The 27,468-nt window shown below is 40.0% G+C and overlaps 1 protein-coding gene across 3 annotated transcripts in view; it reads left to right on the top strand.

Annotated features, from left to right (window-relative positions):
- The window catches only part of CCDC186 (coiled-coil domain containing 186), a 35,781-nt gene extending 10,091 nt beyond the window's left edge, over positions 1–25,690 (top strand). For 2 of the 3 annotated variants that reach the window (XM_014958826.1, XM_014958834.1), the window contains exons 2-16: positions 2,605–3,283; positions 5,693–5,819; positions 8,261–8,389; positions 9,300–9,512; positions 10,963–11,082; positions 11,625–11,729; positions 12,086–12,184; positions 12,926–13,012; positions 13,790–13,932; positions 15,957–16,212; positions 16,900–17,089; positions 18,137–18,217; positions 19,270–19,480; positions 20,503–20,722; positions 21,801–25,690. In XM_014958826.1, coding sequence (XP_014814312.1) covers positions 2,619–3,283; positions 5,693–5,819; positions 8,261–8,389; positions 9,300–9,512; positions 10,963–11,082; positions 11,625–11,729; positions 12,086–12,184; positions 12,926–13,012; positions 13,790–13,932; positions 15,957–16,212; positions 16,900–17,089; positions 18,137–18,217; positions 19,270–19,480; positions 20,503–20,722; positions 21,801–21,884 — 2,730 coding nt within the window. In that variant the 5' untranslated portion in view covers positions 2,605–2,618 and the 3' untranslated portion in view covers positions 21,885–25,690. Of the gene's footprint in view, positions 1–2,147; positions 3,284–5,692; positions 5,820–8,260; positions 8,390–9,299; positions 9,513–10,962; positions 11,083–11,624; positions 11,730–12,085; positions 12,185–12,925; positions 13,013–13,789; positions 13,933–15,956; positions 16,213–16,899; positions 17,090–18,136; positions 18,218–19,269; positions 19,481–20,502; positions 20,723–21,800 lie in introns of those variants that run through there. The other variant, XM_014958817.1, reaches the window with a different exon arrangement.
- Positions 25,691–27,468: the final 1,778 nt, after the last annotated feature.

Genomic DNA, 27,468 nt, shown 5'->3' with positions numbered 1-27,468 from the left:
AGCAAGATTTATGTAGCTGTGAGACATTTCTGCCTTAAAACGTTGGTGTCCTGGCCACTCATCATATCGGCAGGCTCTCTGCTCCCTGCGTTTGATTCCAATCAGTTATGCTATCAGCAATTTGGCAGATAAGCACATCTCGGTGACAGTAGTACAAGAAATAGTACTGGCAAAAAGAGCTGCAACCAACCTTTAATGTTGTGTCCCCTGTGGCTGCAGTTTAACTACTTCTCCAAGTCCTAACGTAATATTTAAAAGAGACATGATACGCATTGATACAGATTGAAGCTTAATTTACGTGAATACAGTGAGATAATGAGGAAGAGTGTGATTCCACTGCCTGTTGTCAAAAAAAAACAACCCCAAACCAAAGTTTTGTTTTTTGAAGGGTACATCTTGCTTATATTCTAACGTATATATGCAGAGGGGGGTTTTGTGTGCTTATGCAAAGCAGGCCCATGGGCCCATTACTGCTGTGAAGGAAGCCTGGCTGAGCGATGTTGTTCCTCATTCTCTGCTGCTCACATCACCGGGTTTTGAATTGATGCGTTTCCACTTGCTTTATTTTGCATTACTGCTTTGTGGGGAAACACAGCCGGCTGTCTTGTTTGCTTTACAACAGGGGCAGGAACGTGGGCAACTTGTGTTAGAGTGTCAAAATAATTGTGACCTGTAAAACAGTGGAGGAGGAGGAGGACTGGTCAAACCAGTCCTGTGGGTGCTGAGCGTCCTGTCACAGCAGCAGAAAGTGTTATAAAGCCAGTGACAGAAAGCTTTCCACATGCCACACTAGATGTCTGACAGTTTTGTGAGATGGGTTGTTATTTGAGGTATGCGGGCAGGTGAGTGTGGGCTGGGCTCATCTCAGAATGGGGCTTTGAGAGGTTCCTGCCCTGGGCATTTTGAGTTGGCTCAGTAGTGATTGCATTCTCCTGTGGCACGGGCAGAGCAAGGGACATACATTGTGAGGGTGAGGCAGACATCTCGTGCAGGGGACTGAGGAGCAAGAAGCTCCAGTGCTGGATGCAGTGCTCCAGGTGGGGTCTCACCAGAGCAGAGTAGAAGGGGAGAATCATCTCCCTCAACCTGCTGGCCACGCTGCTTTTGATGCAGCCCAGGATACGGTTGGCTTTCTGAGCTGCGAGCCGCATTGTCGGCTCATGTCCAGCTTTTCATGCTTTTCTTTTGTTGATTAACTGGCAGTTGTAGCCCAAGGGTTGGTTTCAGATGCTAGTGGTAGGTTCTTCATTTGATGGTATTTCCTGGTAGAAACAGCTGGGCTGAGGCTCCTGCATTTATTCCCTATCTGATTCTTGTATGTAATAGTGAAAGGTGGTAGTGGTAGCAATTAGCCACAAACCTAATGGGATCCCTCTGCTCTAACAATGTCAGCCTTAGTAGTAAGTGCTGGTTAATAAGGAAGGACTCAGGAGGAGCAGAGCCCAGCAGCACCAAGGGCTTCCTTTCAGACTGAGTCAGAGTGCAGGGCCTGGAGTGTGTAACTGAGTGACTCGGACTGTGTGAAAGTTAAACAAAGGAGAAAGCAAGTATGAAAACAAACTTGGTGTTGCAAGATGGCAAGGTTACTGCTTCCTTTGAGATAATTGTTGGAATAGCAGAGTTGAATTTATAGACAAAAAAAATGCCTTGCTAGATTAAATTGTCCAATTTATTTAGTATTGGGGGATAGAGTTGCATCTAAAAGTTATGACTGTTGTATTGAATTTCTCCTAATGGAAATAATATGATAAGGGCTTCTTGTACTTGCTAAAAATGACAGCAGTCTTTCCAGACACCTGACCATCTGGGATTCCTGAAAAAGACGACACATCATTATACCCAGGCTCTTCCCTAAGTGTTCTGGCTGTTTGGATCTCAGTACGGTGTCCTTCTAGAAGAACACTTTCTACATAGCTTTTCACCTCCTCAAATGTTTGCTCTGCAAGCTACCTCTCAAGAGAGAGAGCAAATCTGCTGCAGGCCATCTGTGCTCTCCCAGCAAGGGATTTTGGCTGCTTAAAGCAGATGGGAACAGAGACTCTCACCCCCATCCTCCCCCGGTCCCTTCCTTCCTTTAGGTTGCCTGGTACAGACCCATTTTGCTGTATGGATGGTGAGGGAGGACGTGACAGTAAGGAAGTTGTATGTTCTGGCTGAATGAGGAAGTCGCCCTGTGTTCTAAAAATGAGTAGGTCAAGGCGTATTACTGCTTTCAAATAGCATATAGGAAAATGAAGCTGTAAGGCTGTAGATTATTTTTTAATTATTATTCATGTCTGAGTTACTTTCAGAGGTGATGACATGGACTATTTGTGGATTTAAGTCATAGAATTACTAATTCTAAAAAGCTCTGGGGATTTTTTTATTGGCTTGGCATTTATGTTCCACTGCTTCCTGTTTGCCATCCTTGATTTCTCATCTTCTTTTAGAAAAATTTGTATTGGAGCATTTACTTAAAAGTTAGGCAATAAATTGTGTATAACACTTATGTATCTAAATATTTTTGCCCTTTGATTTTTACTTTCCAGGGGCCTTTCTTTCCCTTCTCCCAATCTCTTTTAATTTTAATTATAATATGTTCTGTACTGTGAATTCTACTTCTAGATTTCCAAAGAAAAATGATGGAGGGATATTTACCAGAAATGCAAAGCACGCTGGAACCAGTCAATCCATCAGATGATGCCTCTTCCAGGTCCCCAGGTAACGAGAAGTCTGATAAAACATCTGGAATGAAGGACTGCTCGAGCATCAGTTGTACTGGGGATGAAGGGGAATCCAAGTTGTTGCCCTCGGACCAGGATTCAGCAGTTCATGGCATAAGCAGCAATGGGGCCCTGGCAGAAAGACAGGAGCAGCAGCATGGTGGAGCAGACTGCTGTGCCAATAACTGCTCTGAAAGAAAGGTAGAAGGCTTCACAAAACCAGAACATATATCCAGTGCAGAATTTGAACGACAGGATCCAAAAACTAATCAGACGGAACAATCATTAATGGAACTACTACAGGAGCTAAGGGAGGAGTCTGACTTTGTGAAAAAATCCAGCGATAAAATCTACTCAGAAAGCCCTTATGACACAGACTGCACAAAGAAGCTTATTTCCACAATACATCAGACTTCCTCACAGGAGGATTTGCTAAAGGAAATAGAGTCTGAACTCTTATCTACGGATTTTTCAAAGGAACGAAAATTCCCCAATGGTGTGCGGAAGGGTGAGCAGGCCTTGGCCGCCTTTGAAAAATGTGTGCAAGATAAGTACCTGGAGCAAGAACAAACTATAAAAAAGTGAGTATTCGAGTATGCTTATCACAATTGGAGGTGTGTACTAACAGTTTTGCTTGCAAGTGGTGTGCAACTGCATACAACATTTTGGTATAAAACAAGTAGTCTCTTGTGAGTTCTTCTAAGGACAGTTAATGAGCTTTTTTAATTATGTTCTTCAAGCGAGGAATTATTTTTACTTGTGGTATGTACTTATAAATAAAAATGTGTGCTTAGATCTCTGAATTCTTGCAGAATTTGGCAGGAACTGAATAGCCAACTGTTAAGTTGAATAGCCTGCCAATGTCTAGAATTACTTAAATACAGTAAAAGTAATGTTGATATAAAAATAGTCCAGGATTCATTCAGTCTCTATATGTCCTTGGAGAAATGAATCTTTGTAATTACTAACTCCCACTATGTGTGTTTCATTTATGAGTCTGAAATTGCCTGTTTCATTTTTTTAAGTAGTATTCAGTCTCCTGTCATAATCCAGCAAAGTTGCTAATCAGTCCAGAGCTATTCTTTGAGTTGGAAATGTCATATATAGATAAATACAGTCTTACCACATTTGATTGATAGGAGGGCTTTCAAAATACATGTCTTTTAAATTTTGCTGTGATAAACTGGGCTTAATAGTTCTACCAGGTAGTACACTATGTGAAGAATATTATATTCGTGAAAATTCAGTTCATTGCTTGATTTCTTGATTCAGCTACTTGATGTTTATTCAGTTACCAGTCTAGAAATGTTTTTTGCTAATGAAATGTAGCCTCTAACTTCAAATTTATTCCTGCTTGCAGAGCTGGTTGTGGGTGTCCTACTTTTCATGTAAGGCACTCTGGTACCGTGGAATGGGAGGACATCAAAGGGAGGGAAAACCTGGCAGAGGGAGAATAGGTGCCCAGGAGCAGAGTAGGGAAAATATTCTCTTGCACTGCATCAGTTATCCTCTGACAGAAATCATAAATGTGAGGAGAGTCAGTTGATGACAGGAGAGCTTGGGAATGCATAGAATTCAGTACCTACGGGGGAGGAGGAGTGGGAGTCTGAAGTGGTGGGTGTGTAGATGGTTGTAATTCTGGGAGATGGTGAGTGAACAAGATATTTGGGTACTCAAAGGCAGGTGTTTTCAGCTGTGGACCAATTACTTTTAGAGACAAACGTTTATATAAATATATGTATATATTATGTATACACACAGAAAGTTTTTTCTCTGAACATGTCTTTAGTCTCTTTCTTTTTGCCAGATGGTATCCTAGCTGCTGCCCTTCGACTTTTGGGGACTCATCTCAGGAGTGTAAAACTGTTGTGGAACATTTTATGTTTGGTCCAAGGGACATTCTGGGTTGGGTTGATTTTGTCCCTTAGTTTAGGATCAGCAGAATTTCTTGTAATGTTGCTCCAGAAATAGCCCAGTTGTGTCCTGTGATCAGGTCTAGGATATAATGAACAGCAATTGTGTGGATTAAGAATTTGTAATCCAGGTATATTCATTAATAGATTAAAACAGTTCAGAAGTGCTAAACTCTCTTTCACTGGTGGTTTTGAATTCCTTGTAATTTAGAAGCCTCATTTGTTTAGAGATTTGTTTATTTATTTCAAAGGAGGGAAGCTAAAGATGAAAGTGTATATGCAAAAGGTTATTTAAATACATTGTTCAGGTAAGTGCATGCTTCCCAGAAACATACTCAATTAGCAGCCTTATATGTCCACCATCTAACTGTATTTTTAAACATTTAAATGCATTCGAGGCTCTGTTTATTCAGCAGTTCTAACAATGTAACTTCTGAGGTTTATGTATAACTATCTTCTGTTGCAGCGATAGAAGGTCAGACTAAATACCTGTCAGCTTCAACTCAGGCTTGAAACAGCTGAGCTGCAAAGGAACAGAACGTTATAAGGCGTGGAGGCTGCTGAAGTTACATGCCTACTTAGGACTTAGAACATGAGAGTTCCATTTCTTACCAGATTGTGAACTTCAGGGGCTACTTTGAGCCATTTCTAGACATGAAATGCTTACAGTACCTGTGTTTGCAGACATTTGACTGCTGGAGCTATCTGACTGGAAATTACTTATCTTACAAGTACCTTAAAATCGTTAACATTTACAGTTTTGCAGTTGCATAGAGGTCTGAAGTGCCTCACATCATCATGGACATTAATAACCCCAAAATGCTGGAAATGGGCAATTTGCTTACAAGGAAGATGCTACTTGCTTGGTTGGAGTTAAGTTGCACATGCACAACATACTTCTGTTTTGTTTTTCTAAGGCTTTTGTGGATTTCATTAGTGTTCCTGGCTCTTAACTCCCAAGAAAATTTGCAGATCAAGGAGGAAAAGCCATCTATCTCAAAATTAAAAACAAACAAACAAAAAAACAATACTGCAGTATCTTGCACTTAGTTTCTTTTTTTTTTTTTTTCTTTACAGACTGATAAAAGAAAATAAAAAGCATCAAGAACTGATTTTGGAAATTTGCTCAGAAAAGGACAACTTAAAAGATGAATTGAAAAAACGATCAGAAACAGAAAAGCAGCACCTCAACATTATTAAACAGGTACAGATAACAAACCAGAAGTGCTGGTTAGTATCTCACCTGTACGCGGTGTCACTGTTGCCTCTGCTTAACATCATGTCCTTGGTCGCAGAGAAGGAAGGAATGCCTGTGGTTATTAGCCAAAGCTTTTTAGGAAGATAAATCTGCTATTCCATTCCAAGAAAATTATTCATTGTCTAAAGTGCCTTTGCGTAAACTGATTTCTAGATTGAGATCACTTAAGCCTTCCAGATTTAGAAGTTTCTCTTAAAGTCAAGAGAATTCCCTTTTCATGGGTTGCCTTGGTGGTAGGTTATGTGCACCTTGGCTTACTGCTGGAAACAGCATATGTTGAAGACCTTTTAGACCTTTTTACAAAAAATGTCAAGGTCAGAGTTTTATCCTGAGAGAATGATTTATTTCTTGTATGTGGGCATAAAGGAGATTTTATGCAAATGTTTCATCAAGCCAAATTTCTTCTTAATTTGTCATCTTTATCTTCTGTTGTTAACTACTGCATCTGCTGGTAGAAGTGGATGGGTGTGTTACAGCTGTAAATGTAATACTTCCAATATGTAAACTTCCAATATATGGAAGGTGTATAAAGAGTAGAGCGAATTAACTGTGCTAATGCACATCGTTTTGGTATTATCAGTTCCTGTATACAGGGGTTTCCCCAGTGAATTGTTAGAACCATGACAGGCTAAGGAGGAAAGTAGGGTGTGTATTGGTGTGGGCTGGTTTTAGTGTGGGAATCAGCTTGTCTGATACAGTTATCTGCTAATGATCCTACATTACTGGTTGGCCTGACCTTACCAACTGATTACAGCTTAGAAATCTGGCAAGAGATAGCGTTTAGATTACTAATTTCTCTTTGTCAGAGCACTGGTGATACTACACTAGTTGTCAGGTTTCTTTGTTAATGTCTGCATCACACAGAAATCTGTTCTCAAAGCCGTGTGTCAGGCTGGTGGTGTTCCAGAGGAATGCAGATAGAAACTTTTGTCTTTGGTTAATTTCAAAGAATCTTTGAAAATCCACGATGTGATTGAAAATGGAATTGAAAAGTCTTATTTTTAAGCTGCAAACTAGAATTGCATATGCGTGAATAAATCAGTATGAGCAGCTTACTTGTTCTCTCGTGTCTGTATTGCCATGATAATGCTGTATGATTTCATGAAGCTATGTTATACAGCAATTGCTTTATCCCTTTTTGAAGAAAAAGGTATTTTTGAGGGAGTTTCTTTTGCTTTCTAGTCAGATAAGAAGGATCTGTGATATTGCATGCTTGCAGGTGATTTCAGAAAATATTAGTTTGGAGTGTAATACTTTCATATTGTAGTTGAATATCACCCAGAGTTGTAAGTAAGATTACATTGCAGTGAAACACTTGAGTTTTTTCATTTGATGTGAATGTTTTAATGTTACAATTTCTAAATTGGTGTTTTCTGGGTGGCTTTCAAATCGGTGAGAGCTTTGTTGCACTCACTACTGCAAGCAAACTGTACACGCGTGCTTTTTTGTGTAAAACTTTGATTTCGTACAGGCAGTGATTCGTTTGCAAAGCTGAAAAGGGTGAGATCAATTCATTGTGTGATAACAAGAGCGTTTTAGATTGTTCTTGCCTTTGTGTAGCAATTTGGAATTGCACAAAAACGTAAGATACTGACCCTGAGATCTTGTACTTTTTTACTTCCCTCCGCCACCCCCCCTAAAACCAAATGAAACCAAACTGACCTTGGTGAATTGACTTTCCTCTGGAACACGAGGATAGTCATTGAGGCACAATTAGAACAACCTTTGGGTAACATCACAGCTTCTGTAGCCACCACTTGCCCTTGTGCTAGTGCTGCTGCTGCTTCCTCTACTGAATTGACATGACTGTGCAGTGATCGCGCTCTGGGAAGTGTTCCAGTTGAACATTGGTAATTATTCTTCAGCTGGATGAGGGCTCTGACTTGGTTCACCAGGCAGCTAAAAAAAATGCCAGCACAATGACTAAGCGCCTCTTCGTTTGCCGAGTTATTTTTCAATGAATTAATTCCCAGTGCAGTTCAGTATGGATTGGATGCATGACTGCTTTGCTGGCACGGTGCGGGATATGGCACAGGGATAGCAACAAAAGGGTGGAAGGTGAAGGAACTTCAGAGAGGAGCCAGCATTGCCCTGGCATCTCAGCATTTGCTGTCAGTCCAATTTTTTTTGTGTAGGAAATTACCGTGCCTCGTATTTGACTTGATTTGATGCATCTGCAGTCTCACTGAAGATGAGAATTGACATCTTTTATGCTTGTGCTGTAATGCAAAGCTAGACGTTGATATGGATAGTTGCAGCTTGACAAGTGTAAAATACAGTTAAATATCTGTTGAAGCATCTAATTTTGCGTGAAATGTTTCTGCCTGTACAAAACATGATCAAAGTCTTATTTTTCCCTATAATTATATCATAATGTTGTCTCTTAGCTGGAAGCAAGAATGGAAGAGCTTAATAAAGAAGTGAAAGCTAGTAAAGACAAACTTTTAACTCAAGATGCGGCAGCCAAAAATGCTATTCAGCAGTTGCATAAAGAGATGGCCTTTCGAATGGAACAGGTAATTAGGAAAACCTTTAATTATTGAACGTGTTATGAACAAATTTAGTTCTTGTAGGAAACGTGGGCTAGATTGTTAGATCACTAGGTAAAGCAAAATATTCCAAAATTGGAACTATTAGCGTGTGGTTATATGTGCATTTTTGATAACTGGCAAATAGCTGTTAACATTCTAGAATGCCTGATACCCTTGAGGGTTGAATTCCATACATATAAAAAGAGTTATCTCATTTTCCTTGCCTCTAAGCCGATCTTGGCTCAAAAGGAGGTAAAAGCTGGCAGTGGCTTTTTTCAAACCCGGTTATCACAAAATTAATATTTTTCTCAACTCCAGCACAAAGCTCTTACTTTGTCTCTTGTATTACTGAAAGCTAAGAAGATTTTTTTTCTTTTTAATACCATATTTTATCAAGTATTGTGTGAACTCTAAAGCTCTGTGTCTAATTCTCTTTTTATTTGAAGCAGAATTTGTTAGTGCTGGGATGGGGGGAAATCTGTTAAAATAAGCCACGGGATAATGTTTGTGCATTTGGCAGGTGGACGAGGGAAGAGAGAGCACTGGTACCGGGTACTTGCAAAATTGTTTTGTTACTAAAACTTACCAAATACACTTCTTTCCTTCTGAAACAATAAATTCTATTCCAAATTATTGATGTATTGATAGCTCTTTTCGGATCTTTAGCTGTGAAGGTGCAGATGCTTAGGTACATATTTACATACATGTCTTTACATAGAAGTATGAGAAATTTTAGTACTTTAGTGGGGTGTAATGTTAGTCTTTGCAAAACTGGAGCTTTTGAGTCCTACTTTGTTTTGCTACTGTACTGCAACACTGAAAATATCCAGTAGTGTCTTATAAAAGCTAGTTATGGAATATAAGATTGATTAATTCTATTTTAATATTTTTCAAGGCAAACAAGAAATGTGAAGAAGCACGCCATGAAAAGGAAACGATGGTGATGAAATATGTCCGAGGGGAGAAAGAGTCACTTGACCTCCGAAAGGAAAAGGAGATACTTGAGAGAAGAGTGCGAGATGCAAACAAAGAAATTGAGAAGCATACTAATAAAATCAAGCAGCTTTCTCAGGAAAAAGGGAGATTGCACCAGCTCTATGAAACTAAGGTGCTCTAAGTATTGCTGTATGACTTGAGTGAATGATTAAAAGCACTATCAGAACAACCTTATCACTTGTTTGATATTATACTTGGTGAAAGAAACCTGTTTTCATTTGGTTTTGCTGTATAGCTGTGAAAACCCCTTTCCTCCAAGGGAAGGGTGAGAAGTTACTGAGTTCAGTCATCTTTTTGAAGTTCCTTTTAATATTTCCCTGAATACTAAGTTTGTGGAACTTAAAGGGGTTTTTTTTGACAAAGTTGAAAAGACTGCAGATGCCTGGATTTTTAGGGAGTTTCTAGCTTGTTTGGAATTTTTTTTTAAGACTGCAATGGCATCAAAATATTGCAGTCTTTTTTGCTATTTTTGTGTGTATCTTCACTATAGTTTCTCTCTTATACTACTGAAGATTGCTGATAGAGCAATAGAATTCTTCAGGGCAGTTCCAAAAATTTGCCATTCTCTTTTAGAAACCAGTAAGATTCCCATCAGCCTCTTAGATTATCCAGGTCATTTTGTATTGTGCTTCACGATACAATTTTATGTGAAAGAACCAAAAATTGATAAATTAATATTGTTCAGGCTTTGACTTGGGCCTCCTCTAAGCAGTTGTGCTACGGGCAGTTGACAAGAACAGCAGGATCAGAAAAATACATCTCAATAAAAGACCTTAAAATTATGCTTCTGAAACAAAAAAATTACCTCAATGTCTTCTCTCACATGAATAGGAAGTGGGAGTATGACTTCAGGTTGCCTAAACAAAACTTAACTTTATAATTCCTGAGGCTTACACTAGAGCTTTACAGAATTGTACTGCCCTCATATGGTGCTGCTTTAAACTTTTTTTTTTTCATCTTACCAAGATGAACTTATTACTTCAGAAACAGAGTTTGGAAATTTGGCTTAATGCAGTGCTCTGTGGATAGTGGTATAGAAGGTTATGCCACGATGTGCTTGTGTTAGCATCCTTTCTTGGCACAGACTTGCATATGTTTTGCTGTCAGTGCTCACACCAGTCTCCATAATTGGTAATACCATTCCACTGGTGTCACAGTTTTTGTCTGTAGCCTTGTATAATACATGACCTTACAACTTTGGACCTGTGTTTCCTCATCCTTTTGCCAAAAAAAGAACAAAAAGAGGACTGTGCAGCTTACCCAGGAGGTAGTTATTTTAGATCAGAACTCTAGACTGTGCTTTGCCTTTTAACAGATATATATAACATTAATGTATATTAACAGTAATGCTGCCTCACCTTGCTGTTCAAACCAGAACACTGATGTGTTTTTCACTGGATGATGGGCTAAGGCATTATGGAGCACTCTCAATTCTGTGCATGCTGTTGCAAAACTCATACATTAAAGAAAAAAGACATGTATTTGACACCTGAGCAGGAGTCGTCTTGTAGAAGTACTGGATGATTTAAGTCCATAAAGTAAAACCTATAAAATCTTTTTAGGATGGTGAAGCCACTCGACTCAACAAAGAAATAGAGAAATTGAAAGAAGAAATCAATTCTCATGTTATCAAAGTAAAATGGGCTCAGAACAAACTGAAAACAGAAATGGATTCACACAAGGTTAGTGAAGTAGTGCTGGTGCAATGACATGAAAATACAGTCAGAGGAATGTAGTTGCTATACTATTTATTCTTTATATAGTACTAAAATCTGTTTCTAAAGTGTTTTTTATTTAATTTGAACACCTGAGGCAAAGGTCAGAATAGTGCTCTTAGAGATATTGATACTGAAATGGAAATGTTGAAAGGATGTGAGGGAGGATGTATGGGGAGGATTCTGTTTGATCTGGTGATGAACTTCTAATTTGTTTTTTGTATTAATTTAACTGTCATCTTAGTTCAGTTTTTATGTGATAGATTTAAATCTAGCATCTGAAAATATGCATAGCACATAACTAAGAAGTCCTTTTGTTGTGCTTTCAGTGTTGGAACAAACAAAATTGCATAAAGTAATAGATGAGAAAAATAATGGAAAGAAAAAGAATACTTTTTGTTGTTAATTCTTTCCAGACTGAAATAGGGAACTTTTATTATGAGAAATGCTTTTTCCCAGATTAAGTTGGATGAAGAGGTTTAACCCATTGTTTATTACTGTTTTTGTAGGAAACCAAAGAACGCCTCAAAGATGCAACGACAAAATTAACTGAAGCAAAAGAAGAAGCAGACCAGATAAGGAAAAACTGTCAAGAAATGATAAAAACCTATCAAGTAGGCACATTTTCTTAGGACTTAAAATTAGTGTTCAGCATCTGAGTCTCCTTTTTCCTCCCTTTATGCCTTAAGCTGTAGCAGGGAAGAATTATCCTGTGCGAGCTACAAGGCTGAAATGACTTGTTGCTGATTTCTGTACTTGGAAAAGTTGTTAATAAAAGGGAAAATGTTTGTCTTGATGGGCACACAGTGGGGGGAGGCTGGGGGGTCTCTTTCTTGGCATGTCCAGAATTATTAGATATGTACCTACAGGAAAGACTCGGTGGTGTGAAAAGCTGTCTGTGTGCTCATGAAACCAGCAAGGGGAACATAAAAACTCTAAAAGTGTAATTATGTATCTTCAATCCTTTTAGGAATCAGAAGAAATTAAATCAAATGAATTGGATGCAAAACTCCGAGTAACTAAAGGAGAACTAGAGAAACAAATTCAGGAGAAGTCTGATCACCTGGAGGTAAATGTGGGGTGTGTGGAGACAACACAGTTGGCAACATAGTAGTTAAGAATGCCATGAGTTTTTAATTTTGAGAATCTTATTTTAAGGTGCTTATAATTTTTGCAAAACATTTTTCTTTTTCACCTAATACTAAAGGCCAGGTGTCTGCCTTCAGCCCTGCTTTTTGGAGGATGTTTTTAGCTATTACCTTGGATGCACCTTTTAAAATCAAAGTTATGGGAAAAGAATGATATAATGAGGACAAAATAACTGTTTTCCATTTATAAATATGAATGTTGCTATAATTCAGAGCACAAACTCAGATGATAGACAGGCCTTTCTTTGACTGGTATTTTGCCAAGCTATATGGCAAGGAGAGACAGGAACAGTCTCCATTCTGTGTAAAGATTTCCTAGCCAAAAGCTAAATTCTCTAATGATTTAGTACCTGCTCACAGCTTCACAGAGTTAACCGAGTGTCACTTTGCCTACAACTTTCCACAGGGGCTGTTGTGGCATGGATTTGTACACTTAAAACCAGAATGTGTAATCACACTCATTCTCACTTCTTCTCAGAATAAAGAAGCTTTTAGGCTTTACTTTACTTTTAGAGCAAGTAAAACAAACCTTTAGTGTACATGTTCTGCCTCAATCCCTCCAAGCTGTTGTGGTGGCCTGCATTGGCCTAGATTTTTTTGACATCCTAAGAGATGCCACTGCCCGTTTAGATTTCTCAAGGAGCTTTTTGTTCTTTAAAAAGGTGCATCATGCAAAAATAAAAGAACTGGAGGACTTGAAGAGGACATTTAAAGAAGGCATGGATGAGCTTCGGACACTGAGAACAAAGGTAATGTGTGCTGTGTTGGGTTGCAGTGGGGCTAAAGGCATAGTGCTGGGTTTTGGAGCTAAGCTATATTCAATCTATTAATTGTATTTTTACTTCTTTTGGAATGAGCAGCGTGATTAGAAACTGGCTGGCTTGTGATTAGAAGGAATACGTAACTGTGACTCAGGGTAGCCTTTCTTGGGAGTATCAATTGATCCATAGTACAGCAATATTTTGTTTCATGGTATGTACCTCATTGGACTGGAAAGTTGTGAGAAAAAATTTAGTAAACATCTTGTAAGTTTAATAACTTTGGAAAATGAAAAATAATTGTAAACTTTTCCTGCCTGTGAAGCTAGTTTTGTAGAGGTCATACATGTGACCTGTGGTAAGAAGTACAAGCTATCTGTAACGTTTGAACAGCTTTGAACAGGGTTTTAAATCTATAGGACCTTTTGAAAGGGGGGAAGACGTAATAAGGGGTTGGCTTCGTATCTGGGGAAAGATGATGTCTTTGGATCCTGGTCGATTAGGCTGGTAAGCTTGAAGTCTTTGGACAAAACTAATGCTGATCACACTTGTTTAATTTGATTATTTTTTTTCCCCATCTTTTTGTCTGTTTATTTTTCTGACTGCATTTGATCTGAAATATTTGGGATATTGTTTTTTGCTGCTTGGAATCACCAAAAAATAGCACACAGGCTTTGTTCAACAGTCTAGACATTTGATCAGAATAATTCAGCTCTGGTGTTTTGGAAAATAAATAGTTTATGATTTGTTGGGTTTTTTTCTATTTAGGTAAAGTGTCTAGAGGATGAACGTTTAAGAACAGAAGATGAGTTATCCAAGTATAAAGAAATCATTAATAGACAGAAAACTGAAATTCAGAATTTGCTGGACAGAGTCAAAACTGTAGATCGTCTGCAGGATCAACATCAGAGGTACAGCTATGCGCTTTGAGGAGTGATTTAAAAGATTATCTGCAATGTTTGGTTTTTTTTTTTCTAAATTGAAACTATTGATGCTTTAAAATGTATTCTAATTTGAAGAATCCCTGCCCTAATTTAAGTGTTTTTCTAACCTAAATCAATATCGCTAGTACTGGAGACAACCTTGGTGGCTTCTTATAAAATGAGGGGATTGAGACTGATAAGTCTAATTCTTAGGTCTTTAATTATTAGAATAAGAAGTGCTTGCTTTCTGGTGTACACTACGAAGTTATATCTCCTAGGTGTCTGCCCTGTGTTAGGGAAGTAATCTCAGAGAAGAGTTGGACATCTTGTGGACACTTCAGGAGTGTCTGAGCATAGTCACATTTCTGTATGGTACATATGGACTAGAATATATAAATACTCTCCACTTTGTTGCATAAATGGATATAGACAAATGTCAGATAAGCAGAACTACCCATGTGTCCCTCCTGTGCTTTTAACAGTTCTTACTTATCATTGAAAAATATTTCAGTGATTATATGTTTTCCTTGGGGTTTAGAGAATGAAGCATTTTCCATTTGTTGTGTGCTGCTCAGCTGTATTGGCACTGTCTCATCAGCCATTCTAGGGAAAATGCAATCTGTTAGAGACAATCAGAGCTTACACTTCGATCAATAACAGTTATTTTTCATTTGGGACCTTGCCAAATGAATTGAAATTACTTTGATTGCAGTGTAAAAATACATATTTTTTTTTTCCAGTTATCTTTTCCTTTCAATAATTGAGACGTACTTAAATATCTGTCTTTTATCCAAATTGAGTAAGAATGAAATTTTTATTTAAGTATCCTTCCTGTACAACACTTAATATCCCAACGTTAAGTTTCATATTGTCTTTTACTTTTCTGCCTTCAGTGTGTTTCCAGTACTCCTTAGGATGTTTGATAAAGTTAGGGGATCTCAACCAGAAGTTTAAAACGTGGACCAGTAAAGTCCCATTATCATCTATGAAAGAGAAATCCTGGTGTCTTGACCTCTGTTTTTCCTATTGTTGCATAGAATAAATGAAATTACTGCATTTCACTCTATTGGATTCTTCATCTCTCTTTGAAGAAACATGTTGATACAGGGTTATTGGTTTAAAGTGAATCAAGCCTCCTGGTAATTACACTATCTAAGAGGGAATTAAATGAGATATATGCTCTTACTTAGTGTAACTTTAATTTTCTTTTTAAATTTGAATATACATACTCCCTGTGAGGAAGAGGTGAGGTAAAGTTTTAGAAAGGTGTAGGAAATTCTGTGATTGAAGAAATAATGACATAATATTGTAAGAGCAAATGAGGAGGACATTTTTAGTCTGCAACTTTGTTAACAGCTATTTAATTTTGGAAGTAATTTCAGTCACTTTCTCTGAAATGTTGATCATAACTGAAGATATGGCCTTTCTCACTCAAATGGTTTGCAAGTGATAGATCAAAAGTCTCCTAATGGGGGTGCTTCAGTAGAAATGTGAACTTGTTTTGTAGAGGTTTAGGGGAGTAAATGTGGAGTAAAACAGGTTCTTTGAGTCTGAGCTGAACTGCTTGGGTAAGGATGTACTGCTGCTGTCCTGGAGAAGCTCAAACGGGTGTTTCCCCATCTCTTAAAGAGAAGTCCTCTTACAGAGTGACCTCTTCTGTTGGATCTGCAGACCTTCCTCTTACCTACAGGATATGTTTTTGAGGGTTTTATTTATACCCTATACTGAAACTCGTGAAGTTGGGTAAAGAGAGATGGTCTTCCATGAGGAAGCTGATCACTGCATGTCCTTCTGAGGGGTAGAAATGTCTGTCACTTCAGCACTGCAACATGTCATGAAGTGGAATCTGCAAACTCTCTCAGAATTTAAAACCATTCAGTGACTAACAGATGCCCCAAGGTCATTAATTGTTCCTTTGCCTTATTTGGTCTTGACCTGATCACTTCTATTTCAATAAGTTTTCTTATCTTTAAGCTCAGTTTATCCCTGATAAGATACAATTGTTTTGACAGAGATGAACAAGAAATCAGTGCTCTAAAGGAAGAAGTAGATGGTTTCAATTCTCTGATTGCTGATCTCCAGAAGGACATTGAAGGTAGTCGGAAAAGAGAATCTGAGCTATTGATATTCACTGAAAAATTAACCAGTAAGAATGCACAGCTTCAGTCTGAAAACAATTCCTTACAGAGCCAATTGGATAAGCTTTCTTACAGCGAAAGAGAGCTGCAGAACCAGCTGGAATGTGTTCAACAGGCTAAAGATGATCTGGTGAGTAGAGTGTGCAGCTTGGTTTTTGCACTAGTAAGACTCCTGGTGCTGATGAAGATGTGGCATATGAATTCCACCTTGTGTCTTCACCTGGTTGCAATTTTTCGTTGAGTTTGCCAATTTGATAGAACAATAGTAGCAGGATATGTACACCTTGTGTTTCTAAGGGCAAAGAAATCCTGACACGTGCTGCACAGGGGTGAGGGAGGGTTACTGTGTTGCTCTTTCTGTCTTTCTGGAAGTGTTCTGTCTTTCTGGAAGAGCTGTTCTCTGTGCAACTGTCATTGAAATAATCAAAAGGTTGCAATTTGTTTGTAAAATTTATTACTTTAAACCGTTTCTTTGGTACTCTTTGTACTATGACATAAATGTGATTTTTAACAAACTTAGTGTGCCATGGAAGGGTATATGACTGCACTGTGCACCTCTGCATGGCTCTGTACTGTATCATGTGGATGTTTTGGAGATAGTTCAGGAGTCTTACTGCAGTGTTGCCCTGTGCTGCATATTTGTTTGCAGTGGTAGTGTTTAGCCTAAACAATAAATGTAAAATGTGAATGATTCTCAGATGGAAGGTAAAGTGCAGAGTCAGGGCTGTTGAGTTACAGTATGGTATATGTATACAGTGTGGTTAGCCTGGATTTTTTTTTTTTTGGTATATGACTGAAAATAGAACTACAATTTCAGGCCACCAAGTTGCAGAAGGAGGAGGATCAGAGGAAGCTAGAGGTTGAGGCGCTACAGGCTCAGCTCGCTTCAGAGCAGAAGGAGCTGACGGCGCTGAAGACCCACGTGGATGAACTGAAAGATGAACTGGCCACCCAGAAGCGCAAGCATGCAGCAAACCTGAAAGACCTCACAAAACAACTTCAGCTAGGTCGAAATTATTTTCAGATATTTTCAGCCCCATCTGTAAGCCCCTGGACAGGGTCCTGTCAGTGTACGCACACTGTGTGTAGCCCTACAAGCTCTCCCTGTCCCTGGAGACAAGGAGAGTGAGTGACCAAGTTAGACCTTGGGGAAACTGCAGTTGCAGGGAACAGAGATTAGTGTCGATTTTCAGTCATAACTTTTGAAATAGACTTAGGCATAAAAGGAAGGATTTATTTTGAAAGAACTTGACCTTCGTTATCATGTCTATGACTACTGAAATGCCACTGTGGGTATATAAGGATCCTGGTCTCTGTAGGAGTATGTTCAAACGTTGCTAGAAGTTTCTTAGCTGCTGTCTCAGGAATTGCTGGTAACAGATATTAAACAGAGCACTTCAGTTTTTAAAGATGGATATGGAGAGACTGATGACTAATTTTGTCAACAAACAGAAATCATTAAGTACCCCATAATGCATGTGCTCTGAGTGCAAATGTAATCAAATCTATCTAAAATATATTAGAAAGAAGAGATCCTGCTGGCATTGTGCGAGGCGAGTTCCATGTCTCTCTGTGTGTATATGAACAGCTGTGTGCTTTCCCTCTTGATCCCTTCTGAATGAGTGGTGCTTCTGGCACAAGTGCTACATTCAGCTCCCAGTAGTGATACAGCTATCAGATCCCTGAACAGTTGCCATTCTGTCATTCACTAGTTACTTACGTGGCAGTCTTAATCAAAAGTAAAATCAAATTTAAGTCTTTTGATTCCCAGTTAATCCTATGCATGACATTACCCTCTTCAGCTGGCAGCTGCTGCAGGATGTAGGGATCCTGGTGGATGTTGCATCAGGGTGCTTCATGGTGGGGAGCAGGGAGAGGAGGGGGGCTGTCTGTTTTTGGGATTCCCCCCCAAAGATTTTTAGTTGCTGCCATTATCTTTCAGTTGTCAAAATGAGTGCAGGTCAGAGAGGATTAGAGGATTTGTATGTTGTGTAACACTGTGATTTGGGGTTTTTAATCTGCAGTTGGTAACCGTCATTTTATTATACTTATAGCACGCAGGAAATTGGATCAGATGGAAAATGGTAATTATGACAAAGAAGTCAGCAGCATGGGGAGCCGTTCCAGTTCATCAGGTAATATAGCACATGGTGGGGCTGCCAAAACACTCCTTCCAACTTAATGAGGTTGCCATGGTGTGCTGCCGTGAGCCGTGCTCTTTCTGTGGCTTAAGCATGTGTGATGTGTGGGCAGCCTCCCGGTACAGCTGACAAAATAGCCTTTAAGCACCAAAATGCACTTGCCTGAATGCAGTTGTAGGTGCTTATTCTTATTACGAGATTAAAGTATAATGTTTATGTATTTTGGTTCTTTCTAAACACCTACCTTTTTTATTTTGTTGCTTTTATGTTTGGAGGGAGCTCAGAGGACTCTAGTTTATAGAGGACCCTCTTAAATGCTGCCAGAGGCAAAACAGAAATGAGCAGTGGCTTCCAACATTGTTTAATTGCACTATTGACAGTTGCAACCGTGTAAATGATAAATCAATTAGCATGTTTAGAGGCATCAGCCTACTTGTGTAAAATTCATTATTTTCTATCCAGTTACAAGTAAAGTGGTTATTTTTAGCACTGAAAACATCTGGTTTTTTCCTCAATATCTTTGGGTTTTAAGTTGGGTTAGTTCTGTCAGTGTCCTGTAATCTCCCTGTACAAGAGAGATAAATACTTAGAAGAATAGAAAGAAGAGAAAGTATTTCAAGCTCTAAGTGATCACTGCTGCAGAGTGGTTATACATAAGGGTTTTGTCAGTCTGTAAACACTTATTGATGTGTTGCAGTTTTAGTGGACTCCAAGCCAGGTATGTTTAAAATAAACTCAGTCCTGCGCATAGTAATATTAATGAATATGAAGGTATTTATACAGGAATAAGCATTACTGAATTAAGCACACTTATGCTAAAGGAGCTCTGTCTGTGCTAGGGGACTACACTGCTGTTTCAGCATGTATCATTTAAATGCTATAAGGATTGTTTATATAAAATCCCACAAACATATAAGGGAAACTGACATTCTGAAGGAACATCTTATTCTACTGAAATGTAACGAATGGATGCACTGCACCAGTAGGGGTGTTTTACCTGCTATAAAAGCAAAGGAGAGCTCTTACAAATCCGGATGTGTTTGCAGGGTCCCTTAATGCGCGCAGCAGCAATGAGGATCGGTCACCTGAGAACACTGGATCTTCAGTAGCTGTGGACAGCTTTCCAGAGGTGGACAAGTCTGTCTTGGTCGAGAGAATACTAAGGCTACAGAAGGCACATGCTCGAAAAAATGAGAAGATGGAGTTTATGGAGGATCACATTAAACAACTGGTGGAGGAAATCAGGAAAAAAACCAAGTAGGTTCTGGGTTCTGTTCATCCAGTCTTTCAGTATGGAACTGCTGCACTAGACAAGTATTCTGAATTTTATGTAAAACAAGGAATTGTTTAAGGAAATATTTAAAATAGTAAAAATATTGCAGTGACAGTAGATCTCAAAGGTACGATTAGTCTTGCTTGGGTTTTTTTTCTCCTTATCTTTCCCCAGCAGTTACAGTAACTGCTGAGTTGTTTACTACCAGAATTTTTCAGGCGGAATAGAATAGTGCAAGTGGGTTTTTTGGTAGCAAAATGGTCAACAGGTGGCTGATTTGAGGTGGACTGCTGCCACTGGCTAATGGAGTGTCCTTTGTCTTCATGTGCTTAAAAGGGTGCTGATTGTGTTTGTTTTGGAAGGCGAATCTGCATAATTGCAGATGGTAGTCTGGCATGCATATCAAATAAGTAACGTATCTGAGCCAAAGGTGGTTGGTATTTAATGTGTGAGATGAGATTCCACTAACATGGAAATCTCATTTTACAGGATGATGTCTGAAACTTGAAAATTGGGGCATATTCCTTCCCCTGGAAAGTACAATTGTCTGTATAGCCCTTGCTTAATGAGCCTGTACATTCATGCCCATCTGGTACCATTTCCTAGAACATGATCACAGCTTGTGAAGGCTCTTAAGTAGAGACTTGGTCATTTTTGCCTGATCTGTAGAAAGCTTAAGATTCTCTGTCTGGAGTCTGTCCACAAAGGAAAGTAGAGAGGGATATTTTTTTGTAGAGAGAATACCTTTTTTGCTTCAGTAGCAATTTTATCAAAATACTTCCAAATACTTAAGCCTTGTGCATTGTAGTGACTCAGTTTACCAGTGTCTCTTGTGGTATCTCAGGTTTTCCTCTGACCTAGAAACACAGGAGTTGATTTTTACTGCGTTTTCAGTAAGACTTGAAAATAGAATTACTCTATGTCTGGAATCTGAAGTTACTTCAGTGTCTGACTTTTCACTGCCTTGTAATGCTATGTTGTTTTTTAATTTTTTCTTTCCCCCCAGGATTATTCAGAGTTACATTTTGCGGGAAGAAGCTGGAACACTATCCTCAGAGGCCTCTGACTTCAACAAAGTTCACTTGAGTAGACGGGGTGGGATTATGGCATCTCTCTATACATCTCATCCCGCAGATAGCGGTCTCACCTTGGAACTCTCCTTAGAGATAAACAGGAAGCTGCAGGCTGTGTTAGAAGATACATTACTGAAAAATATTACATTGAAAGTGAGTAGCTCTGCCAGTTCTTTAGCACGTTCTTGTGGTTCTGAGACGTTGCCTTCAAAGAGGTGCATGCTGTTAAAAGGAGGAGGTCAGCTCATTGTGAATTGGTGATGCTGATAGCATTGGGTTAATCCAAGAGTTCTGTAAGGTGATACACACTGCTTTGGGACCCTCGTATTCCACAGTAACGGGCTGCTGCTTGAAATAAATTCTGGGCTGCCTGTGCATCCAGCAGGGAAGAGCCTCTGCATTAGCATGAGGAAGAGGAGGCTGAGGGGAGACCTTATCACTCTCTACAACTACGTGAAAGGACACTGTAGAGAGGTTGGTGCTGGTCTCTTCTCACAGGTAATTAGTGACAGAACGAGAGGGAATGGCTTCAAGCTCCAACAGGGTAGGTTTAGATTGAACATTAGGAAAGAATTTTTCACCAAAAGAGTGGTCGGGCATTGGAACAGGCTGCCCAGGGAGGGGGTGGAGTCACCATCCCTGGCTGTGTTTAAGGGCCGTTTAGATGCAGTGCTGAGGGACATGGTGTAGGGGAGGACTTTGTAGAGTAGGGTAGATGGTTGGACTCGATGATCCCAAGGGTCTCTTCCAACCTAGACGATCCTATGATTCTATGATTCATTCTGTCCCGTGGAGCTGGGGGCCCTGCAGCAGTGGGGTGCCCTGTGGAGGTGTTGGGGCAGCACGTCTGCTGCATGGGGCAGGCATCAGGGCTGGAGAGTGCTGTGCAGGCTGCCAGCTGGACCACAGTGTTCAGCAGAAGTTGGACATCACATCTCTTCCTGTAATTATCATTCCCCTTGAACACTATACTTTCTAGACAGCCTGTAGAATATTAGTAACTGCAAAAAAAAGACTTGCTGGGACCTTTGCATCTTTTATTGAAATGAGCTTGGTTTTCTCCAACTCTGTCTAATCATTTGCACTTGTTCTGGGTACTTGAAAGTATCAACCTGCTGACATAAACAGTAATTTTAACTTATTAGTGCATTTTGTGCTGATTGAGTCATTCTCCCTGTATAACTTATATAACTTACCCTGTCCTTTTTTTTCTTTTTTCCCCCCCCCAAAGGAAAACCTTCAAACTCTAGGAACAGAAATAGAACGGCTTATTAAGCACAAGCATGAACTGGAACAGAAAATAAAGCAGACATAACTAAAACTTTTATGGAATTACCAACGTGAAGATGCAGAAAAGGCAGGTGCTACAGACCACTCTTCTTTTTTTTTCAACATTTTCCCTGCCATTTGATTGCCTGCCAGCACAAGGGTCTCTGTAGGGGCGTATCCAGCCTTTCCCCGTACGGGCTGACTCGTGTGAGGGATCACCAGGGTTTGGCATCATCATGGTTCTGTCTGCCCAGCACCAGCCCGAGGTGTTGCTGAATTTTACCACACACTGCATTTAGGCAAAACTTCTATTTGAAATGACGTACAGCTGCTTTGCAGTCCATACTATGTTTTGAGTGAGTTGCAGTGAGATTTTAATTTCTGCACTGTGTGATTAATCAGTCTCTTAATGATGGAGCTTGAAAAAAATAAAACTAATGATGTCTTAGTTGCTGTTGAACATATCCAGTGTTACTGAGCTTTAAGGGCTTTCAGACATGATTTCCTTCCTTGTATATTATTTCTGAGATTTAGGTTGATTAAGCATTTTTGACATACGCGTGTAAAAATGCTTTGTCACAAAATTCTGGGTTTTAATTGGTAGCCATGATATTGCATATTTTTGGTTTTAGATTAACACTCAACTGTCACTTCCTTTATTCAAGAAGTGAAACAACAGTAAAACTAAGGGATTAAGAAACTTTCTGATTTTTATTGGGTATGTGGAATTGAAACAAATGTCAGTTCAACAAATCCTGTAAACCCTTGATCTTTAGATGTATGGATCTAAAGAAGTCTGATATCAGATGATTGGTTAATAAAGTTCTCTGGCCTTCTGCATAACTAACAGCATTTTAAAAGTAGGAGTTTTAACTGCCCATTGTTGTGTATGTGGTTGCATCAAAGGCAGATGGAAACTAACCAGATTTCTCATTACCTGTGGCTAGACCAGTGAAAGTAATGGTAAGAAACGGGAAATGGGATTTTAATCTGTTGGTTGGACTGTGAAAGTGGCACAGAAATCTGTGTGACCCCTTTATTTTATGGTTGTGAAGAATTAGTTGGTAAAAATGGCATGAACTGAGAACTGTTTCATAGTCCTTCAGTGGCTGAGAGGGTGATAGAGTATCAAGGAGCTGATAGTCTGGTTTCTCTCTATTCCAGCAGTAAATGCATAGATTTCTGTATTTATTGCCTGTTGACCAAAACGAATTGACCAGATCAGTGTAAATAAATACTTTGGGGTTTTATTAAATACTTGAATTTCCTATTATGATGAAAAAAGATTCACTGTACATTTACAATAGCAATGCTTTAGCTATTTTAATTAGAAAGGATACCTGGGGGGAAAAGGGGGAATTTATCTTACTGCAGGCACTGTTTGCATCACACCCAAAAGAAGGGGTCTGAATCCTGCAGCATGCAGGAGGGCAATTTATCGAAGCAGCGAGGTGACTTAGGGGTTTGCACTCCGTTTTTCAGGTGCCACTGAGTCACTTGAGCTCTGTAATAAACCAAATTGAGCAAAAGGGCCTGATTTGGTTTGAGTAGTTGATTCAAGACAGTGACGCTTCCTTTTTACTTTAAAGATTAGGTATCTCTGAAAGCCCTTGTGGTTTCAAGACCTGGTTTTTGGTCCAGAGAGCTTCAAGAGTCTTGAATGGCAGGTCCCTTCAGTGTCAAAGGTTTAAGTATTTCTTTAGCAAGGGAAGGTGGAAACAAATTATTTAAAACCTGACCGAGCATTGTAGAAACTGTGAGCCTTTAATCTGGGTGGGTTTTTATACATATATTTTTCTAATTCTTGAGAGCAATGGTTATCTGAAGTGTTAGGCAATTAGGACCAGTCCAGCCATGGGACTGCCTCTGCTTTACTGTTGTTTAAGTGACGTGAAGAGGAAAATACCTGGCTCTGCTGAAACAGATTTGTCACCAGCTTCCAGGAAGCGAGCAGGCAGCTGTTCATGACTGAACTAGACCTTCTGCTGAAAGAATTTAGAACAATTTGCATGTCAAAACATAGCTTAGCTCTTGTATGTTTGTGTTTTCACGCTTTAACATACCAGATCTCTGGATATTTTCAGGCATTCAGCTGAATGACTCCAGTATTTTAGATACCCTGTTAATATTGTAATCATTTAATGTACGTTCTCCAGGTGTACAGTGTGAATGAAGGAGAGGTGTGGTGCAGATGGAATAAGTGCAATGACATTGTGGAAATTCTTATTTCTTTTTGGCATGGTTGTTTCTCCTTTTTAAGTTATTTGAGAAACCTAGTTAGTGTCCTCCTGCCCTGCTGGAAATGCTGCTTCCTTTCTGTAGCACTAGTACCTTCTCAAACTTTTTTTTTTTTCTTGGTTATGGAGACACACAAAGCAGCTACAATATCACATTGTTTATTGTCCACAGTATTTTCATGGACCAAAGTCATCTGCTACAGGCGTTATTTTAAACATACCTGTTAGAGGTGGAAATTTCTAGCTCGCACGTTGGCAAATAACTCTATCCAGTCACCCCAGAACGTGACATGACAGGGTCAGCCAGCAACTTTGCTTAATGATGTTGGTTGTTACTGAGAGGCGGTGGTGTATTGGCCATAAAAATGTTGCTGGCAAGGCACCTGCCTGTTGTTTCCCTGGGGTGGGTGGTTGGGAGTGTAATATTGGTGCACAGAACGAGAACACTTCTGTGAAAAGGTGTGTTTCCATGGGGTGGCTCACAGGGTGGGTGCAAGGCTTGCATAGCCATCACATTTCAGTTACCTGTGTTTCAAACTCTTTACACTATGAACCTGAGACTGAAAACTGTCCTCACATAAACTGAATTTTAGAGATAAACTGATAAACGAATTTTGAAGGCAGCCTGGAGCAGTTAGCTACGTACCTGTCATTGAAATTCAATGTCCATTAGAGATGTAATTGCCACAGGCTGCTTTTGAAAATTCCAAGCTTGTAGCTAATTGTGTCCTACAGGCTTAAACATCTGTTTCTTAAATACTCAGGGTGCTCTTTTAATTCAAACATCGCACATGCAGATGTTGTTAGAGGCCCTACAGGAAGGCTGCCTATGCTTTTCCACCCTCTGTAAAATCCAGCACTGTCGTTCTCTAAAGGCAGACACTCTGAACTGAAGAACACCATTTCATGCTGTAGAAATCTCTGGCTTTCTGCCACATAGACTTGTGCAATATTTTTAATTTTAGTCTCTGGAAAACAGTGGAGATTGATTTGTTCCTCAGATAATGTTTTCATCATCTTCACTTGTTGCTGGCAACACCTGCAGCATCTCCAGCGACTGAAACTGAAGTTACTCTCTTGAAATATTTTCCATTACAATATTTTGGTTCATAACTAAAAAAAAAATAATTTGAAAAAAAAAAAATCAGATCTCTGGCTTCCACTGAATCGAGTGTACAGCTGAGTGCCCGCATGCTGCAGAGACCCCAGTCTAGGAAGGGGTTCAGGGAGCAAGTCCTGTCCGAGTGGGTTTCACCCTTCCTGCTGTGCCTGGAAAATGGAAATATCAGCAGTAGGTGGCACCAGAAATCAGATTTACCGTGTCTCCACAGTGACCTGAGACCTGTGGAAGGGCAGGCAGCTGCCTTGCAGAGGGAGCTGGGTGGTGTTTAGAGCTTTTCCGAGATGGATGGGGGCTTCCTTCCCGTTTTTTTGTGTTCTAACTAGAACTATGTTGAATCTTCCAATATATGTATGTACCTTGTCTGAATATAAGCAGAACGTCTATTGATTTAATTTTGTAGATAACCTGTTTCTGTATAAAGTTTTTGAAAGATACCGCTATACATTATGTATATATTGTACTTTGAAATAATAAACATACAAATGTGTGAAAGTCTGGTTTGGGTCTGTGTTTTCTGCCACTGCTGATTAACTCTGGCTTGCGCTGATGGCTCTGAGAAGGCTGGTAGTGGCAGCAGGGTGCTGTGTTGGGTGGTCATCTCCAGTGCATCTTCTCACTGTGCAGAAATGTCCTCGTGATGCTTGTGAATATATACGTCGGGCTAAAAGCAGCTTAATTGCCAGTAAACTGCTCTTGCCAGCTTGGATGCTGGGAGGGCAACATCAAAACCCCTTCTTGTTTCCCCTCAAGTGGATATAACTATAGATAACGCTATGATGTGATCATCATTTGGAGGCAGTGCTGCTGCCCACAGCTTGGCAGGGCGCTGCCTGCTGCCAGCCCCTGCTGTTCTGTTGCCACCTCTCCTTGGGACAGTGCACCGGGTCAAACAGGGCTGCGTGGCTTTCACACCAGGCTTCAGTCATCTCCTGGGAAGGGGTGAGACTTCTCCATCCTACGGACGGGCGATAGACTTGCTGCAATCACCTACTGCTGGGAGCTGCTGCCCATCCTGGTAAGTGGCCTTGATGCTGGATGCTCTTTTCCCTTCTCTCCTGTGAATTTTACAGTCCCCCAGTCCTAGTAGCAAAGGCTACTGGGCCCCACATTTGGGACACCATTTGTTGCTCTGGTTTATTCATTCCCTTGCAGAGATCTAATGCAGTCTGGTTTCTAGCCATGATATTATTGGTGTCTTTTTGTTTCGTTTTTTAAAAAGTGATGCTGTGACGTTGCTGCCTGTTGATTGTGGCTGTGCTTATGTTAGAAATCAGGGAATCAGTGTTATATGGGCTGTCCTGCCCTTGCAACCTGATTGTAGGGAGACAGAAAAAGGGAGAAAGGAATACCACGAAGAGGATAATTTATGGGGTTTATTCTAGTGTTTCTCAGAGTACCTTAGAGATGGAGGTGTCCTATTTTCTGTGGAAATTTAATGGCAAAGCACCACTGGCTTCCCAGCGTGGGGGCTCCCTGTGAGTTTTCCAGTTACTGGTACCCGTGTGACCCTTGGCTGGAATTGTTTTGCAGTTGACCACTTTTCTTCCAGCCTTCTCCACCGGTAGTAGGTGCAGCTCTTGGTGACAGATGTGACCAAAAATCAAGATTTATTTGATCCCCGAGTGCTCCCCAAGTATGTAGCGCTGCCGTTTGGAAGCGACAGCGCCTGAAGCTAAACTTCCTCAACTACTAATTTTGGGGTTTTGGTGGTGTTTGCAAGTTTGGCAAATGACTGCTCGCTCCTCTGTACTTCAGGCAGAGACGGCCCGATGTTCTCACAGCACAGCAGTGTTAGCTCCCAGTCCTGGAGGAAGCCTCTCTGATACTGGAGCTGTTGGGCAATAAATCCATAACCCAGTGCTAGCAGTTTGCTCCTCTAGCCGGCTGCGAAAGAGGAAATCAGCACTGCTATTTTTCTCTCCCTCCCTGCCCTATTTTAAGGTGGTTTGTGTTTTTTTGTTGTTTGGTTGTTTTGTTTTTTTTTCAAATGGAGAGGTACAGTTGGGTTTTTGTTGTTGCGGTTGGTTTTTAGGCTGTTTTGCATTAAACCACAGTGGGTCTGTGCCAGATCTTGCAAGATTTTTGCATGCATAAGTGTAACTGTTGCAGTAGAAGAGGGCTGCCGAACAAGTTGTTCTCATCCCGTGTGTGTAAATAAGCAGTTGGATGTGTTTGTGGCTGTTCTGCTCCGGTGGGTGCCCTATGGTCAGGAAATCCTCTGGCCTTCAGGTTTTGTGGGGCTCGTCGCCACAGGCAGCCACCCACTGGTC

Source organism: Calidris pugnax, unplaced genomic scaffold, assembly GCF_001431845.1.
Source record: "Calidris pugnax isolate Ruff unplaced genomic scaffold, ASM143184v1 scaffold4, whole genome shotgun sequence".
NCBI lineage: Eukaryota > Metazoa > Chordata > Aves > Charadriiformes > Scolopacidae > Calidris > Calidris pugnax.
This window is presented reverse-complemented; position numbering and strand designations above follow the sequence as displayed.